Source organism: Lepisosteus oculatus, chromosome 1 (genome assembly GCF_040954835.1).
Source record: "Lepisosteus oculatus isolate fLepOcu1 chromosome 1, fLepOcu1.hap2, whole genome shotgun sequence".
NCBI classification, from domain to species: Eukaryota; Metazoa; Chordata; class Actinopteri; order Semionotiformes; family Lepisosteidae; genus Lepisosteus; species Lepisosteus oculatus.
Window position 1 is genome coordinate 39984137 of NC_090696.1, and position 19697 is coordinate 40003833.

General features: G+C 36.5%; 2 protein-coding genes across 2 annotated transcripts; both read right to left on the bottom strand.

The window, feature by feature from the left end:
- Positions 1–2374: 2374 nt before the first annotated feature.
- Positions 2375–11531, bottom strand: LOC138239175 (protein MGARP-like). Its single transcript, XM_069189961.1, has 3 exons — positions 11355–11531; positions 5765–5868; positions 2375–2554 (listed from the first exon to the last, which is right to left on the bottom strand). Exons 1-3 carry the CDS (start codon positions 11428–11430, stop codon positions 2390–2392), a joined length of 345 nt encoding a protein of 114 aa, XP_069046062.1. The 5' UTR covers positions 11431–11531; the 3' UTR covers positions 2375–2389.
- Positions 11532–13274: 1743 nt separating this feature from the next.
- ndufc1 (NADH:ubiquinone oxidoreductase subunit C1) lies at positions 13275–17304 on the bottom strand. Its single transcript, XM_006629622.3, has 4 exons — positions 17169–17304; positions 15710–15813; positions 13739–13813; positions 13275–13438 (listed from the first exon to the last, which is right to left on the bottom strand). The coding sequence occupies exons 1-3, from the start codon at positions 17212–17214 to the stop codon at positions 13754–13756; spliced, it is 210 nt and encodes a 69-aa protein (XP_006629685.1). The 5' UTR covers positions 17215–17304; the 3' UTR covers positions 13275–13438; positions 13739–13753.
- Positions 17305–19697: the final 2393 nt, after the last annotated feature.

Below are 19697 nucleotides of genomic sequence, written 5' to 3' on the forward strand. Positions count from 1 at the left end.
ATAACTACCTTTACCCCAGCAGCTAGGACTAAATAAATGTATTAAAATGTCAAAAAAAGACAAATGAAAAAACAAAACACTGGTAGTTAATTTAGACAATGTATTGTATATGATTGTAGCTAAGGGCTCAGAAACACACTGTACACCAAAATGTTATTTCTTTACACATCAGAATGCAAACAATGCAAATAATTTTGTAAATGTTTATGTATGATTTTGGTGCACGACACGATGTATTGATTATATTATAAGAACTTTGGTAGTTTCTCATTTTACAGTAGCTAATTTCCTGACAAACTCTTCAACTACTACCCCATAACTTCACCCTTTCAATAGGACGTGTCAGATGATGTTGCCACGCAAAACCTGGGAAAAGCAACCCAAGATATTCCTTGCTCTGTTGTTTCAGCCAGTGGTTTCAAAATCACAAGGGTGTTTTTCATAGTTGTTCTGGAACTACTGGTACTTTAGACACTGATGATCACTAGGAATTTGGCCCCAAGCAAGCATCTGCTTCATCCTTTTGAGTTCATTATTTAGGCAAGGCACAGAGCAGAAAATCATTGCTGACAGCCTGATTTGTATTGCTTAATCTCATTTATCCGAATTAATACATTTAGCTCTCCACCCTCACTGTGACACACTGCTTCATTAACTAAAGCCGAATGTCAACAGCCCTTGTACCTGGGAATTGGTCCTTGTAAACTAATTTCTTGTAGGAACAGCTGTATGAACACCAACTTTAACAAAACTTAAAATAGATTTGGATATTTTTTACATTAAATTAAATATATACAATAAATGTATAAATTGCATATATGTGTTTTTCATAATTCATCTCTACTGAAAAAGTACTTTTTTTTAATGACATTTATGGCAGCCGGATAACCAGATATGACAACTGCACCTCAATGGCTGTGTAGAGATGCAAACAGGGATTGTTAACTGTATCCGATGCTGTGTTAAAATCCAAATGAATAAGAATATCAAGTGTGCTGCAGCAGTCAAGCAATCACCAGGGAGCTGAAAATGAAAAGACTCAGTATCGATCATACTGTAGGTCTAAAGCTAGGATGAAAGGGTGTGTAGAGCCTGTAAGATTAGAAAGGTTTAATTGTATTAGTTACCACATGTTCCAGAATCTTCCACAGAAACGGAAGATTAGAAATTGGGTCCTAATTGTTTAGCAGATTAGCATCAAGCTTAACAGTAAAGGAACACCACCAGATTGAAGAGATTCACAGATACTGTCTCTGACATCCATTGAAAGGAGCTCAGACACAGTGAGGGGACTGAACAGGTGTGATCTAGAGGCGGGCTTTGTTTTTGCAGGCGATTCACAGACATAGTAAGTTTTCAGCACTCATCAACCAACTGCACTGTCTTTCCATAGTACACCTATTTGCTCATCCAAGAGCCACATAATCACCAGTTCTTTGATGACAATGTCACTAAGAAAATTTAATTACCTTCACCATACCATACTGATAAATGCAAAACATTCAAAGAGCTGGTCCATTATTCTTCTCTCTCTAAACCCTTCCTAAACATTCTTAGCTAAATGATACATCGCCTCCAAATCAGAAGACGATTTGCACTGCTTAGGGGGTCTTCTTCTACAGATCCCCTCAAGGCTGGTGTCCACCCCTGGGTCCTCGAGCTTTCACCACAAGGGGAAACAAATGCCTCTAAGCCATAGAACTACGTAGCTGCCTCAATGACTGAGATGAACACGACACATCAACTTAGACTCAATCTCCTCAATTTCAAATTTCAAAGACCACAAAGACCTGGGATTTAAAAAAAAAAATGGAAATGGGATGTAAAAGCTTTCCACACAGGGAAAGAGCTATCATCTACCAAACATTCCCAGGCACCCCACATTAATCTCCTGTTTCTACCCGACTCCCATGCTTTAGATCCAACGAACCATGAACTGGTGATCAGTTCACAGCTCTGCCTCTCTTTTCCCCCAGGTATCCAAAATACCACACCTTTAGGTCCAGTGAGATAACTATAAAGTCTAACAACCACTATTAGCCCAAAAGAGCTCTTGTACTAGGTCAAATGAATGACAGTCTTGTGTTTGAAGATGATATTTGTCATGGCAAATCGTAAAACGTGTATTATCAACATCCATCCACCCAATTTCTAACTGATTTATCCAATACACATGATCCAATGTCATGGAGAAGTTGGAGCGTATTCTGGCAAGCAACAGGTACAAGATGGGATGCACCCTAGTGGGGAGGCCAGTCCATCACAGGGCATTGTCAACATGATGAACAAAATTAAAACAGTATGCTAAATCTTAATTTCCTTTACATAATATAACAGACTTTATATATGCCCTTGTATGAAATAAATGTTGTGAACTTAACTCTCTACATTAAGCTAAGGGCAGACAAATGGCACACATAAAGGGGATGGATAAACAGTTGGGCTTACTTTTGGGTGGCCATGGCTTTGGTGTCCATTCGTCCTTCGGTCTGGTGGAGATCTCATTAACTCTATCGTGGAACCGGGCCTTGTCAGACGTAAGGGTCTTGTAACTCTTCAGAAAAACAAGAAATAATATTGCTGTTATTATTTGCTTATAATTTAAGAGACACATTACCATTCATATACAAAAATACTTTTACATTTCATTTGTCTTAATGTCAGTGCTAGAATACACTATTTTTTAATTGATACTGTATGTCTGGCAGAAAAGGAAAGCAGTTACTGTTTGGATGAGTAAGCAGAGGGTTTGTTGAGCTACAAACATAGTAATTTCTATAAAAGGATGAGCAGAGTCATAGCACTGTGAAGACTGTTTACAATACATTTTGCACTTTTTTGTGGTTAATTTGTATATTAGGAAAATCTAATTACAGAGACATTTAAATGAGAGACCTGATATAAACTGATATAAAGCTGATACAGAGAACCCAGATTTAAATTAATTTAGCTGATATAGACTGGTTTCAACAAGAATGCACTGAGGTATAGGCTTCATTAGTGACTCCAAATTAGAGCTGGGAGATAATTCGATAACGATAATTATCGCAATATAATTTTCCTCGATATAATTTTAACAAAAGATTGATAAATGTTCGATATACAGTGCCTTGCGAAAGTATTCGGCCCCCTTGAACTTTTCAACCTTTTGCCACATTTCAGGCTTCAAACAAAGATATAAATTTTTTATTTTATGTGAAGAATCACCAACAAGTGGGACACAATTGTGAAGTGGAACGAAATCTATTGGATTTTTGAAACTTTAACTAATAAAAAAAATGAAAAGTGGGGCGTGCAAAATTATTCGGCCCCCTTGCGTTAATACTTTGTAGAGCCACCTTTTGCTGCGATTACAGCTGCAAGTCGCTTGGGGTATGTCTCTATCAGTTTTGCACATCGAGAGACTGAAATTCTTGCCCATTCTTCCTTGCATAACAGCTCGAGCTCAGCTAGGTTGGATGGAGAGCGTTTGTGAACAGCAGTTTTCAGCTCTTTCCACAGATTCTCAATTGGATTCAGGTCTTGACTTTGACTTGGCCATTCAAACACCTGGATACGTTTATTTGTAAACCATTCCTTTGTAGATTTTGCTGTATGTTTGGGATCATTGTCTTGTTGGAAGATAAATCTCCGTCCCAGTTTCAGGTCTTTTGCAGACTCCAACAGGTTTTCATCCAGAATGGTCCTGTATTTGGCTGCATCCATCTTCCCCTCAATTTTAACCATCTTCCCTGTCCCTGCTGAAGAAAAGCAGGCCCAAACCATGATGCTGCCACCACCGTGTTTGACAGTGGGGATGGTGTGTTGAGGGTGATGAGCTGTGTTGCTTTTACGCCAAACATATCGTTTTGCATTGTGGCCAAAAAGTTCGATTTTGGTTTCATTTGACCAGAGCACCTTCTTCCACATGTTTGGGGTGTCTCCCAGGTGGCTTGTGGCAAACTTTAGACGAGACTTTTTATGGATATCTTTGAGAAATGGCTTTCTTCTTGCCACTCTTCCATAAAGGCCAGATTTGTGCAGTGTAAGACTGATTGTTGTCCTATGGACAGACTCTCCCACCTCAGCTGTAGTTCTCTGCAGTTCATCCAGAGTGATCATGGGCCTCTTGGCTGCATCTCTGATCAGTCTTCTCCTTGTCTGAGCTGAAAGTTTAGAGGGACGGCCAGGTCTTGGTAGATTTGCAGTGGTCTGATACTCCTTCCATTTCAAGATGATCGCTTGCACAGTGCTCCTTGGGATGTTTGAAGCTTGGGAAATCTTTTTGTATCCAAATCCGGCTTTAAACTTCTCCACAACAGTATTACGGACCTGCCTGGTGTGTTCCTTGGTCTTCATGATGCTCTCTGCGCTTTCAACAGAACCTTGAGACTATCACAGAGCAGGTGCATTTATACAGAGACTTGATTACACACAGGTGGATTCTATTTATCACCATCAGTCATTTAGGACAACATTGGATCATTCAGAGATCCTCGCTGAACTTCTGGAGTGAGTTTGCTGCACTGAAAGTAAAGGGGCCGAATAATTTTGCACGCCCCACTTTTCATTTTTTTATTAGTTAAAAAAGTTTCAAAAATCCAATAGATTTCGTTCCACTTCACAATTGTGTCCCACTTGTTGGTGATTCTTCACATAAAATAAAAAATGTATATCTTTATGTTTGAAGCCTGAAATGTGGCAAAAGGTTGAAAAGTTCAAGGGGGCCGAATACTTTCGCAAGGCACTGTATGTTAATGCTTTGCGCATCATATGCGCGTGCTCGCACGTGTTGCAGACCAGGCAGCTAACAGATTTGTTTAATGTTTCTGCTGTTTGACAAGTGTTTGTTGTGTTCTTAAAATAAAAAGTTGTTTAATTTACTAATTAACTGTCTGGTTTCTTCAACTTTCACCCAGGAGAAAAAAATCTGCCTTTAAACTTGAAAGAAATAATGATTTGACATTTATCGTGATAATTATCGATATGGACTGATATGAACATTTTAATCGTGATAATGTTTTTGGCCATATCGCCCAGCCCTACTCCAAATTGGGAAAGTATAAAATAGAGAATATAACCAGTGAATTCAGATTTAATTACACAGAAAAAAACATGGAGATATAGACTTATACTTTCAACCTTAAAGTTTGTTTTTTCAACAATATTTTTTTTCAAAGACATAATTAATAGGTTAAATAGAAAGTTCTTTACTAAACATATTCTGAAAGTGACAAACAGTGGTTCACATGGCCTAAGAGCAATTTGCCCTGCTTCTCAGAGCCCAATAATAAATACAACAGGGAAATAAAGAGTACCAGTATTAAATGTTCTTGGCATATTTTAAATCACAAGCTCTTATTTTTAGCCAAAACGTTAGGAAAAACCCCTTTTAATGTAGAATATTTAGTCCCACAAAGCACTAAAACCACAAACCACTAAATGATAACTGCACTAAGGTTATGAACAGTGTAGCTCTCATTCTCACAAAATAGGTTTACGGTTATTAAGTTGTGATTAAAAGCGAGTCTAGCTCACTTTTTAAGGTTAAACAGTCAGGGCTATATATAATCATTTCTTGCTCTATTGGAGTGTGTACATTACCATACAAATCAGTTAATTAAAAAAATCAGTAAATGATTTTTCTAAGTAATTCCACTGACTATTTTCCAAACCACATTCACGTGGTTGAACACAAAGTGGATGTTTCACTTCTGCACTATATTTTTAAAGACTTCAATATACTGTATACTCCATTGCATGCTTTTAAACACAGGAATCATACATAGTAAATTGCACCAGTGAAGGAGCCCCCGCAGAGGAGAATATAGATCAGGTTTGTTCCCGAGGAGCCAGGAACACCACCAGATGACATCTGTCGAGCAGGGACTGCAACAGGAAAGGCAGAAAACATCACAAAGTGATATGAAAAAGGCACATGACGGCTGTATCTTCTACAAGGAAAGACTCATATGTCAATACCAACCATATTCTTCAGAAAATCTTACAAGCAAGATTTAACAAAGTGTATTTTCTCAGGAGGAAACGTGAATGTCTGTAGCCATTTAGTCGTTTAACACACTCTTGCATGGCAGTTGCTCTCGAGGACCAGTAGTGTTATCCCTCTTAATATGCCTCCTGTCATCAGATATGGTCACTTTAGAAAACCCTTAAGAACTAGGATGATGAAAAGGACTATGGTATTTCACTTAGGCCAATACTGCAGCCCACTAATAAGGCCACAAGGATAAAGTAACTTACAAGGTTCTTCATTATACTCTCTGTGTAAGAGCAGGTTTTTTTTATCAACCAAGTGCAGAAGAAGTCACTGTTTTAAGAATGACCAAACAAACTTAATCTAATCTTATACAATATAAAACAGCTGACAATTAAAGTATAGTGGTGGTTTATCTTCTTTGTCATGCCAAGACTCCTCATGTTTATTGGATTGTGTTGGAGCATCCAAAAATACAGCTGACAAAGGTGATTTACTTCTGCCTAAATTCTCCCTAATCATCTTCTAAAATAGTCCTGGGCAAAGGTGTTGGACCTTCTGATTTTCCATGGAAGTAAATACAAATAGCTGTTAATGATTAATGATAAGGATGGTCAAGCATGAATTATGTATAAAAAGAAATAAGGCACAGGCTTCCTTAGGGAAAATACCTCACTATGGAAACTTTCCTATAAAAATGTTTTGTTTTGTTTTTATTTATAATGAAAGCAAATTGGCACAATTCTAAATGATGACTGGCCCCCTCCACTGAAAATGCCCTTTCAACACTTAAAAAACAACTTGCTGAGTTTCCAAATTATGCTCATTATTTAGATTATACTCCACTTTCCACTGTCACTTTTTTAGCTTGAAAGATATTTACAAAGATGCAATTTTCCACAATATTCATCTCAGTTTACAAATTATGTTTCAGTGACAATAAAAGATAAAAGCTCACATCAAGCAATACTGATAAAATATTAAGCTAAAAGAGGAACAACAAACATTTGTCTGTAGCCTGTGCTGACTTTATGACAAAAGGAAAAATGGTAAAGGCTTCAGGGCAGAGATCATACTGGTTTCTGCACTGTGGAGTGAACTGGAGAGTATGACTTCTTCACTGGAAGGGACACCTCTTCACAAGTAATGTTATACAAAAACATTTTATTCCATTTAATTTCTAGAAATAATTCAATTTTTGTCACAATTCTTCAATTTATCTTGTAGAAAGTGATCTGCACCAAACTTCCAAGATGTGTCATGTATAACAATTGGTGATTTTGCTTTTGCTCACTGATTAAATACATTTCATTGGTTTGTATATTGACAGCTGCAGGATTTGTTTTTAAAATAGTTTTAAATTAAATGTTTAAGTAAAATGTGCACAATTATGAATCTCAATCTCATTTTATGAATAATTTTTGTTTACAACAAGGAGGAAATGCACCTGAATTGCATTAGCTTTAGGCTGTCAAAATATTTGCATTCTAATAAAAAAACACAAGTGCATATTGCATACATTTTCAAAGCAAACATTTTACCTGGATAAGTCTATTCTTAGATTTCAAAGTTGATGTTATATTTAAAAAGAAAATGAAAGCTTTAAGTTACATTTTCTGTACACTGCAGATATTTAACTTTTGAAATTTGTGAAATAATCCTAAAAAAAATAATCAGTTCCGTGCTGATAAATTTACCATATTGACAGACCTTAATTAACAGATCTTTGTTAGTTAAGAAATATATACCTGGGTACCTTAGAGACCAGTTTATTCTCTCTGTAAATATTAAATAAAAGACAGGTCCTTAAAAAAAAGGAAAGAAACATTTTCAATCTTCCTTTAAGACCATGTTTTTAACTAGTTATTTTTAAGATAGTGTTTTTGAACCTTAATGTTGCCTATATTATTAAACTAGTGTATACATCTTATATTTATATTAACTGTATTTACCAATGATCTGCACCTCATGGCACACCTGTGTATACATCAAAACGTTCAGGGCCCACATAAAGAATAATAACACATTAAAACAGGATTCTCTGAACTGAAGGTTGTATGTAGCCATACAGTATGTATGCTGCCAAGTCTAGGAGCCTTAAATATACATTACTATTCACTCAGTGGGATACTTGGTCTTGCTTCTGGGAAACAATCAGCTCAAACTGGTGTGGGATTGGAGAGAAGCTGACTTGCAGAGTAACATTCAAAGTTGCTTTCAGTTTATTCCTGTTCTTTGATTCCATGCCAGTCGCGATTGAAAGCCCTGACTCTCACAGGTGTGTGGCGGCGAATGGCAACAGGAACTTGCTAGCACATTCTCACAGGCAGGAATATTCCTTGGAGGCCCACATCCAAAACAAAGCAGAGTCATGTTTTGTGAGCTGAAGTTTCGGGCTGATGTCAGCTAATGGTTCAAGAAGCCGAGTTTCCAATACAGTGGATAGGGCCATGCTTTCTACTGTCAATGGGTCCACTGAGAACAGGTCTAAACTGAAGGACAGACATTTTAGGGATCCTCTGGGAAATGACGTTTGAGTTTATTGAACAGCTGAGTGAAACAACTTTGGAGATACTGATGTGGGGAGAATCCTCCAAAATCTCACTCAAGAGCGGGAACATTATTATCCATCCCTCTTGCATCGTCTTGTTCCACAGTGTGAGATTGTTCCTAAATCCTTCAATTTTGTGAGGTCCCAAAAATATTCTGCCATTTCTTCCACAGTAAAATATGTTGAATCGTGAAGTTTACGTAAAAGCCACTCTAGGAATGCCAGAATTAACATTCCACTGATGTAATCAGGATTACGTTTAATGCAAATAGAAATATTTTGAGATGTATTCCGAACTCCACAAGAAGCCAGTGTGAGTAAGCTAAAACAGGCATAAAAATTCTCATGTATCAGTTTTGTTAAAAACCCAAACAGTTCAGTTGTGAACATGCTGCAACTTGTTAAGGCCATGTTTGGATATACACCATCAAGCACTGCAGTACTTTAGTCAAGGCTGGGAAAGGCAGAAGTATGCCTCAGGTTTTCTGGATCAAACTGGGAGAGAGATTTAAGAACATTGTTAAAAAGGACAACTTCAGAACATTGAGAACATAAGCTTCAAATGCAAAGATGAGTCAACATAAGTTAGATTTCAGAGGTAAAATGTTTTGTTGCACTCATTTTTTTAAACAGTGTGACAAGGCAGACAGTACTTGATTCATGTGACAGTACTTGATTCAGGTTTCATAAACTGGGATATCATAGAAAATACACCTGATGACATTACTACAAATCAACTTACCCAACTGTAATGTACAGATTCCAAAAAGAATTAAATTAAAGGGGAACTGACAGTAAATTTACACGCAATTCTGAAATTGTTTCCTGGTGTATCATGCACAAATCTCATATCCAGTTAAAATGGAAATGTAAAGTTCTTTTACCTGGATAAGTCTGTTCTTAGATTTCAAAGTTGATGTTATATTTAAAAAGAAAATGAAAGCTTCAAGTTACATGTACCACATACTGAAAGACCAAACTATTCAAACTTTGAAAGTTAGAGATAAAGATAAAGGTACCCCATTTTTTGTCAGACAATGCCAGCTCCTTTGTGTGCACAACAGCAAGCCTATACACTGTAATATGGGATCTAATCTATACCTATATGAATATCTTTTTATCGGTGAACTGACTTGCCTAGGGTTTAAGTACAGGACACTGGTGATCGCTGATACAGAAGCTGCATTGATTTTCAAATGAAATTTTTAGGTTCCTTGGATTTTACAATTTCTGAAAACAAATGTAAGTAAGGAACTTCAATATATTGTTTCTGTAATAAACCCAGCTTTATGAATGGAGGCAAATTTAAGATACTCTGCATAAAAGGATCAGCCAAATTAATTAGTCATTTGGGGTTTAAAGTAAGTGAAACCATATATAGACTAACCAGAACAAATATCCATTCTATCGCTTCAATCTCAAAATGTTTAACAATATTTTAACACTTAACATTTTGAGGTCATAAAAGCATTTTTTTAAAGACCTACAAAATTTTAATTGCTAAAATTACTAAATAATAGTTTTTTCTCATTAGTGTGACTGACATTACATCACAGGGCATAAAACGCCTTGTTTGTACCTTTCCTTGTTAATCATTTTCACCCTTTCAGACACGCGAGGAATTTATAAAAGAAGGGGCGGATCTTTCAAGCTACATAATTGTCTCCAGGGGTCACTGTTAAAAAACCATAACCTGGTGCTCGCATGTTCAGGAACGTGCCACTGATTCGTTGTGGTTTTTAATTTCACATGAATTTATTTAGCATAAGAAAACCAATGTACCCCCAATATTTCATACATTAAAGAAATTTAGCACAACGAGAATAAAGGAACAAACGACCATAACTGGTAAAACTCCATGTGACATTTATGAAGTAAGGAGCTGGTCATCTTCCAAAAAACAGACAAAAAAGAAACAGATATAATCAAATAACAGTTTAGTCCACTGTGCCCCCCCGTCTGTGAAAAACCTCAGCAATCCTTTACATTCAAGGCCTACAACCCAAAACATTTCATGTTCAAGTCCAAGCAATGTTGGTATTTACACCTTAAATAATTTTTCAAGTAACAGAAAAAAAAAACAATTTGTTATTTTTGTGCATATAATGTTACAGTATTGTAACCCATTTGACCCATCAACATACAGTATATGTTTACACAGTATCTGAGCTACTGTTGTATAAACTAATTGTTTGACACACGCTTCCTCCTGTGTGAGGAATGCGAAACCAATATGAGAAACAGAAGGTACAGCGCAGAAAGCATTTGGTAGAAAGCGTACAGAACCTATGAATAACACAGTTATGCATGGACGATTTTTCAGCGCAGCTTGCTGAGTTAGCATTATATCGCACTGTTTTCGTTACATGACGAGCTTATTAAAGGATTTCGCCTTCTGTTTTAAAACACTTGACCAACCTTTACTGTACTCGAGTAAACCCAGGTAAAAACATGAATTTCTAAACCCATCAAACCTTGTTTTAATAATAATTTCGAGCACTTCTACGAGATTTTCTAATTATGCTACCAAGCTGCCAATTCATTCTCGATGCAATTTTTCATTCCTCTCGTGACCTTCAGATCTCCTTTACTGTGACTAGCACAGAGTACTTGTCATACATTGAAATCCGTCTGTTTGCATTGCAATTAATAGGCTACAAATTATTTCTGCCAGGAGATTTCCAAAATTGTAATATAATTTTGCATTTTAACACCTGAGGAGAAAAAAACACTCGCAAGGGACATACACATTTATTTAACTCTTCATACACGTATGACGGTTATTTATTTTTTAAGACTTCTTACAAGGGCAAGGGGGACAAGACCTACCGTTTCTGGAGAATGCCGAGACTGACATCCGTGCCAGCGGAGCCAGTTTTCGCCAGGCCGCCCTGCAGAGAACCATATCTGCTCAGTTGACGATCAATATCGCTGCGACGCCGGAGTGCAGAAAGCAGCAAGAGCCTTTATAGTGAATGACTGCTCACTACTGGTGAAAACTGCCTGGCTGGTTTTGCCTGGCTAGGTCTACACCCCCTGGAAACGTCACTTACTACAGCTTGGAAAATGTCGGCCAAACACGTGGTTGAGCATTTAAAAACCAAGGCTGGTTTTAAACTGTTCTGAAACGTAAAGCTTATAAATTTCTTAAATGTGTAATTCTTGAAAATGGTAGATTTATCCACAGTGAATAACTTAGGTGTCTCACGCAGTAAAACGGTAAGATAACACAGGTGTCCTCAGGACCTTAAAAGAGTATGTCATGTTGTAATATTGTTACCCCCTATATTTATAAGAGGTTAATAATTTATTTTAATTGAAACACCCTTTCCACGGCAGATTTACAGTGAAATCATGTAATCTATTGTTATAAGGATCTCCTATGATCTTGTACCTCTGGTATGAACCACACCCTCCAGAATCTGTCTAAACCAGAAGGAACATTTTTTTAAAGTTGTTGACTTTAAAATGAATTATTTGTATTAGTTCTCGAATTAAGCAATCATTGACTATAGATCAATTGATAAAATTGGTTCAAACAATACTGGCTTTGATTATTCTCTCTCAATTTGAGAAGTTCATAAAAAGCTTAAATAATTTACCTTATTTATAGTATTAAGGAGTATGCATTCTGCATTAAATTTAATTTTCTGTTGGATGGTAACACTGCACATTAAGATGTTTGAATATAAAAATGTACATTTGAAATGTACATGAACACAATTAACACACCACTGTTTACTACTAAATATCAAGCAAGAACATTTTGAAATAAAATTCCCTGTATATCTCAAAAAGCAGCACTACAGTATGTAGCGGTGGTGGGTGAATTTCGACCATCATTTAGAATGGTGTCTGTCATCTGCTTGTGCTGCAGGCTTACAATTGAAAGAGGTCGTTTGCAATTGGCAATCACCTGTACTAGTCTCCAGGGGGTTCCCTGTGCAAGGGTTACAGAGATGAGCTGGACTGGGTAACAATTGTCTACCTACAAGGTGGAGTATTTTACTTCGTTTTCTTCCTCGGGTTATTTTCTGTTTGTAAAAATATATAATTAAACCAAGACTGCCCTTGAGATTTCAACATGCCTCTGCTTCTCACTCCTATTTTGACATCTATTACTACCCTGGTTGTTTCCTAACACAACCTTTCTGACAAAATTCAGTCTAAAACGAAAAGACATTCAATTCCTTTGAATGGGATGTTTGAATACTTGCTTCTAACGATCCCATGACACTGTTCAAAAGTGTAGAGGTGTTCACCATGAGCCTCTGGCTACATTCCACTTTGGGACTGCAGAACCTGGACTTCCTAAAGTTCTTACAAACAAAAAGTCAACTCGAAGCTGAGCAGTAACCCTGCTGGCATGTCATGACTGTCACCTCTATGTCAGCCAGGTGGGTGCTGCACTTTAGAGCCAGTTGAAGTGGGTCCCCATCCTCCATGTAAAGCACTTCACAGGATCCTTCGGCATGAAAACCTCTAATGAAGTGTGGTTCTAATAAATTATAATTCTCAAAAATAAAGCTGAATACTGAAATCACTTGAACCACACACAAAGCAATGCACAAAGAAAATATGTTGTGAACCAACATTCATTATCAGATTTTGATGACAGCATACCTTCTTGAGATGAATGTGGACTAGGAGTTTTTTGCTTTGGACTTTTGTTTCTGTGCAGAACTTTCAAAACAGTCACAGATGTCTTAGCTTTATAGTAGTCTTTAAACAAAAAGAAAAGAGATTGAGTGCATGTTTATCATAAATAAATTTATTAACTTTATCACGCTAGTCAAGCTTTCCATGACCACAGATAACAGTAAATATGCTGAGGGAACAACGTGGAAATATTCAGTGCAAACAGCACGGCCCCTTCCAACCTTTTCCTCTTGAATGATCAAATAAAACTTATCCTGCAAAAGAGAAAAAAAAGATTTAAACACATTTAGCTTTTTAACTAAATACTTACTACTCCTGAACTATCATAAAGATCACTAAGGAATGCTTTCATAAAAAATATTTTGCCTGCTTCCATTAAAAATGATACATCTCTTTATTTACAGAGGTGCATTCCATCACTACATATGTTGTGCAGTGAAGATGCAAGACATTTAATATCCTGTGACTGATGTCCTAAGGCAATTACATACACAGTCGGCAGTATTTCACGAGCAGATCTCCTCAAGAAAACTGTTGGGAGGAATCAAACTTACAACAGCTTGAGTCCATCACTCCAGCCCATTCCTCTTCTTATACTCCTGCACATCGGCACTGTGCTGCCTGAACAACTAAGAAAAGAAGGTTTAGTTTAGTTAATTATTCCTAACATTTTTATCAATACAACAAGCTTACATTTTGAGTTGTTGAAATATGGTGATATTGTGAAACTAATCACAATAACTTCCTCAGGTCCTAAACGAGGAGTATCCAACCCCAAAAAATCAGTTTAAATGTAATCAAATTAATGTGAATTGATTTTTGTAAATTAGGTAATTTAGAGATGGTTTGAAATGTAAATCAGTATACAGTGATGAAAAAGAAAGTACTAACTCTTACAATTCTATGGTTTTACATATTAAGACATATCTGACCTAGTCGTAACAGTAGCTACATCTTACCTCATGTGACAAAAAACACACAGAAAGTTTACTTGGTCATTATTTATTAAACAAAAAATCAGAAGCCTTTTCTGAAAAAGTAAGGGCACCTTTACGGCTTCCAAATCAGTTAAGAATGTAATTAGAATAAGGTCCTGCTAAACAATTATTCTAATTTCAATTTACAAATGAAGAACGTTCAAGCTGGCTGTCAATCTACCCAGGAGTGAGCATCCCCACAAATTCACTGCAAGATCAGACCACACGATGCTCCTAGAGATTGCAAAGAACCCCAGAGCCAGGGATCTATAGGCCTCCTTCAATACGGTGAACGTTACAGTTCATGACCCTACCTTTAGGGAAAGGCTAAAAAAGAACGTTTTACAGCAAAAATCCCTTTTCTCCAAAAAGATCGCTGTTGCTCATCTTAGGCTTGAAAACAGCACTTGAATGAACCACAAGACTTTTGGAACAATGTTCTCTGGACAGATTAGACCAAAGTGGAGATGTCTGGCTGGGATGCAAAACAACTTGTCTGGCAAAAACCAAACCCCACTTTCCTTCGGCACAAGAACCTCATACCAGCCGTCAAGCCTGGTGACGAAGAGGTGAGGATTTGGGCCTGCTTTGCAGTTGCAAGACCTGGGCACCTCACAGTCATTGGGTCCACCATGAATCCCTCTCTAGATCAGCACATTCTAGAGGAAAATGAGATCACCTTTCCAACGGCTAAAATCTAGCTGAAAGTGGATCACGCAACAGGACGACGATCCAAAACACACCGGTAAATCTACGACTGAATGGCTGAAAAAGAAAAGAATCAGGAATGGCCAAGTCAAAGGCTAGACTTCTACCACATTGAGATGCTATGGCAGGAACTAAAGAGAGCTGTGCATTACCAAATGCTCTCAAACATCACTGAGCTGAAGCAGTTTTGTAACTGGGCCAGAATTGCTCCCTGGCGATGTGAGAAACTGATAAACTCCTGCAGGAAATGTTTATTTCAAGTTATTGCTGCTTAAGGGGGTTCTACACCTTACTTAATCATAGGGTGCACTTTCTTTTTCACACAAGACAGCTGAATGGTGGCTGATTATTTTTAATAAATAATGCCAAAGCTAAATTTGAGTGTGTCATCTGTCACATGAGGTTAGATTTATCCACTGTTAGGACTTGGTGAGGACTAGATGAAGGTTAGATATGTCTAAATATGTAAAACCATATAATTGTAAGGGAGTGTCCTTTCTTTTTCACATCACTGTATCTTTCAGCCCTTAAGGACCAGAGTTCCTATAACTGAACAAATCTCTTTCTTAATTGATCAAAAAATGTCAGTGATCCTAATCTTTCAGAAACAGGGGATTTATGGTGACCTCTACGATAAACTGGATTGAGGCTATCCAGTACCAAGGGCTTATGGATTCCAAGGAGATCTTCCAGCCCACTTGTTAACGGTAAATATTCTCACAACTAATATTATTGAGGGTTTAATCTTCAAAATACAGAATCTTGGATTAAGCAAGAAGGCTGAATTAAAAGAGAATTAAGGAAACAGCTGTGAGTAAAGATGATCAAATGTGATCTTACCAGGGTCCAAAGAACTGCTGTACTGCCAAACGCCATCCCAACACGTAACCAGTTAGGGTTGGTGAAGTCAGGCTTCCTTGCAGTGAAGGCAGAACGGGTTACATCTGAAAAGAACAGATTTTTCCACATGCTATTATTTCTCCAGGCAATCCCAATTATCCAAGTGGCCTAAATATAAAAGAAAAGGTTAGAATGGGGAGCTATGTCAGTGTGTGACTCACAAAAGAATAGACAGGTGTTAACTCCACAGTGAAAAGTATAAAGGAAACACACAATGTTTTGTGATCACACATCAAAACAAGGAATTATAATTTTTGTTTTCTCTTCTTTTCGGTGTGGCATGAACCTTTACTTGTTCCTCGTCAAAGAGGAGTATGTATTTATGCATTTGCACATACACATACACAGATATAAACTAAATGTTTGAATAACTGCTAAAAAGTTGATAAATGTGTTTTTCTTTTAGTTTTGAGTAACTAAAGCTTCCATCTTTAAACTGACTAATGCTCCATTTTGGATGGATGTTGTAGAAAACCTCTAGAAAAAACACCTGGCTAACCTTGAAAACATTGGAAAATACTAAGTGTCCCTAAGGACTGCCTTTTACAATGACAGCCTTACTTTATGCAAGAACCTGGAGCATTCACTTCTAGAAATCACCCTTTGCTTTACTGTTCCATTTTCACATTATTGTCGAAAATCTTATTAAAACTACCCAGCACAATCCAGCTTTTTCTTACAGCTGTTTTTTCATGTTTTTGGAAACTAAAAAACTATATTAATGAAACATGGAAGAAGAAAGGACACTTAGAAGCGAACACATTGCCAAAGCTGAATGATCTCCGAATTGCAAACTTGTTTCAATGCTCTTCAACCAGTCCCACACAAGCCGAGCGAAAAACAATTTCCAACGTCTAAAACTCAAAATAAAATCTAGACAACAAAAAAGACGTTTTCAGGCGAACTTAGTATATACTAAGTATATAGTATATACTTAGTATATAATGGATGCTGCACATTGGTGGTGGTGGAGGGGAGTCCCCAGTACCTGTAAATCGCTTTGAGTGGAATGTCCAGAAAAAGCGCTATATAAGTGTAAGCTATTATTATTATTATTATTATTATTATTATTATTATACCCTGCATGTGTTAACGTAATTAAATTGCAATATCTTTACTATTCGTTAGATACGACAAAATAATGGTTTAATTAATTATGGGGAAAATAACGTAAACACAAACTACACATTTAGTGATTCATTGTTACTTACGCTCTTAGCTAAATAACTGATGTAACGTATTCCTCTTTAATCGAACAGAGTTCAAACAGTATGATATTGAGAAAAGGTCAGGTAGGGGCCTGCCTCTGTAAAAAAAGCATTTGTAGGTCGAAAGACCTAGAATAGTTTCATAATCTTTATTCGGAAAATAAAAGATAAGTTATAAGTAATAAACTTACTCTTGCTAACAGTCGCTGTCTGCAGCAATAGCCGGTTTAAAGACATGGTCAATCTCAGTGTAATATTTTCAATAACGTACTCGCACGGCGAAAAAGCTCGCTCCTCGATTAGTAGGACTGGACAAGGAAGGTTCAGGCGTGATAGTTGATCTCAGATTTCCTGATTGTGAGAACTGGACAACTTAATGATATCCAATTTCATTTACATGCAATCTTCAATTCGGCGTTTTTCAACTCAAACCATTGGCGATTAAATAAACACGGGAAAGTATAATGTGATATTTTGTAAATTTAGAGATGTAGAAATTACCCATTGCTAACCCTGTGTGAACTAATAAATTCTTGAATTATAAGTTCTTCTATGCAATGGTTACCAGTAGCACAAAAATGGTAATATTACAATTTACAATATTAATAGGAGTTAGAATCTTAATTTTAGATTTTCCAATTCCCAATATCTATGCCATAAAAACAACTAATATTTTTTTCTGCTACTGTAATGTTTATTAACCATACAGTAGGGCAAATACCATTATCCATCCATTAATGAAATTTCCCTGGAAGTATAAGGCACAAAGAGATATACCTTTAAGGGATGCCAGTCTTTCAAAGGGCACACATAAGTTAGAGACACTGGCTAACCTTGCTAGCATGCCTGGAGTTACCTTCTGTAACAGAATCAGTGCAAATAAGCCATTTGAATAAGCACTTTGAGTGGAGTGTCCAGAAAAGCACTATATAAGTGTAAGGAATTATCATTAATACTTCAACCCACAGTCCTCTATCAATTGAAAAAATCTGCTATTTCCCTCACAGGATCAATAGAGTATCTATCTATCAATGTAAGATTTTTTTAGATGATTAATGAGATGTAGGACATCACTGCAGTGATACAACATCTATGTCTTACATAAACACTTTTTACTCCATTAGAGATGTTCTTGCCTTTATTTCTCACTTTAAAAAGCCAGACAACATGAGGCAGATTCAAGCAGGCAAATCAAAATAATGGCATTACTGGTGGGTTTGTAGATGATCTAACACTTTCAAGGAAAGTCCTTCAATGTATATGGATGAAAGCATGTCTAATGCATAAAAGTTTTATCAGTCTGTCTTTGGCAGGTTCATATATTACTTACAAATATCAACATCGCTTCAGCAGAGAAGGATATAGCATTTTTTCAGCAGTGCCAAACATACTGAAGCATTTAAAGCTTAAGCTGTTCTCTGGCTTCAGGGCTTGCAGGGGTTTGGACTAACACGCAACTGAGTGATCCAGAAGTAAACATTTCGGCTGAAATGTTGAGGTGGTAAGAGATTATAAACAGGAAAAACGAATCCCGAGTCCAGGAGAATTAATGACTCATTGGGTTGTGCGTGTCGCCTAGGGGACTTCATCTGAATGTCTTCATCCCTACCTCCAGAAACTCACACATTACAGACCTTTCATGATATTCAAATAGTTATGTCTTAGAAATGGAATGTAGAAATCAAGGACACATTTTATAAGATGACAACTTATATGGGAATATATAATGAAGTTGTTTTTGAATAGCGGAATGTGTTTCACTATTCTATACACATTTTCTGTTCAAGTCAAGGACTTTTTTGAGGATTTTTTTTAAAACTGACAAGCACTGGAAATGATCTTGAGGACCATGAGACTAAAGCAAAACCTCCTTAGTAACAGACTTAATCTGTCCCTTGGACATAGGAAAATCAGTTTTTGGAAAGCTAAAAAAAGAGTGCTTTTGTATTTATTTGAAGCATTTTTAAGATGACATTTCCTTGAAGGTACTAATCCTGTGCAGTTATTCTGAATTTTTTTTAAAACTAGACATTTTTGGAAGTAACTTACAAAGCAAGGTCTTTCTTTGATAAGGTACGATTCTGTATAAAGTCAACGTCTGTCCTCAATTAGCTCAATTCAAGATGGTACTACAATAAATGTAAAACCAAATTCTATTTTATCTCTATGTAATAAAGAAACTGTTATCCAACAGAAGAAACAAATGTGATTTATATGTCCAAAAATATACAGAAATGAAAAACTTTATTTGATATGATATTTTAGGAACAAGTAATGGTTGCTTTGACGCTGAAAGTTGAAAGAAAAAAAGGGTCTCAGTTGAGGTTTTATCGGATGTATGCTTAAGAAATTAGGTTGATCTAATACAAATGACATATTAGAAACTGGAATTATATCTTTATTTGCACTTGAAAGTTATTATCTTTTTAATCTACTGTCTTTTTTCCCATATGTATTCTGAAGATTCTGCGCTTTTCTGGTTTCCCAAGACCACATTTCAAAATGAGTCTTGGAATGTTGCCTTCTGACATGTTCTTGGGGAAAACCGATTTATCGTCTTCTTTTGACTTCTGCTCGTTTTAGAAATATACTTTAAAATGCATCATTTTCATGAAAATAACACGCTACCAAATTAAGACAATGCAACACATTGATTTTGTAAGTACTATTCAATTAACACAATTGATAATATTGAAAATATTTTTTTAAAGATTGTGACT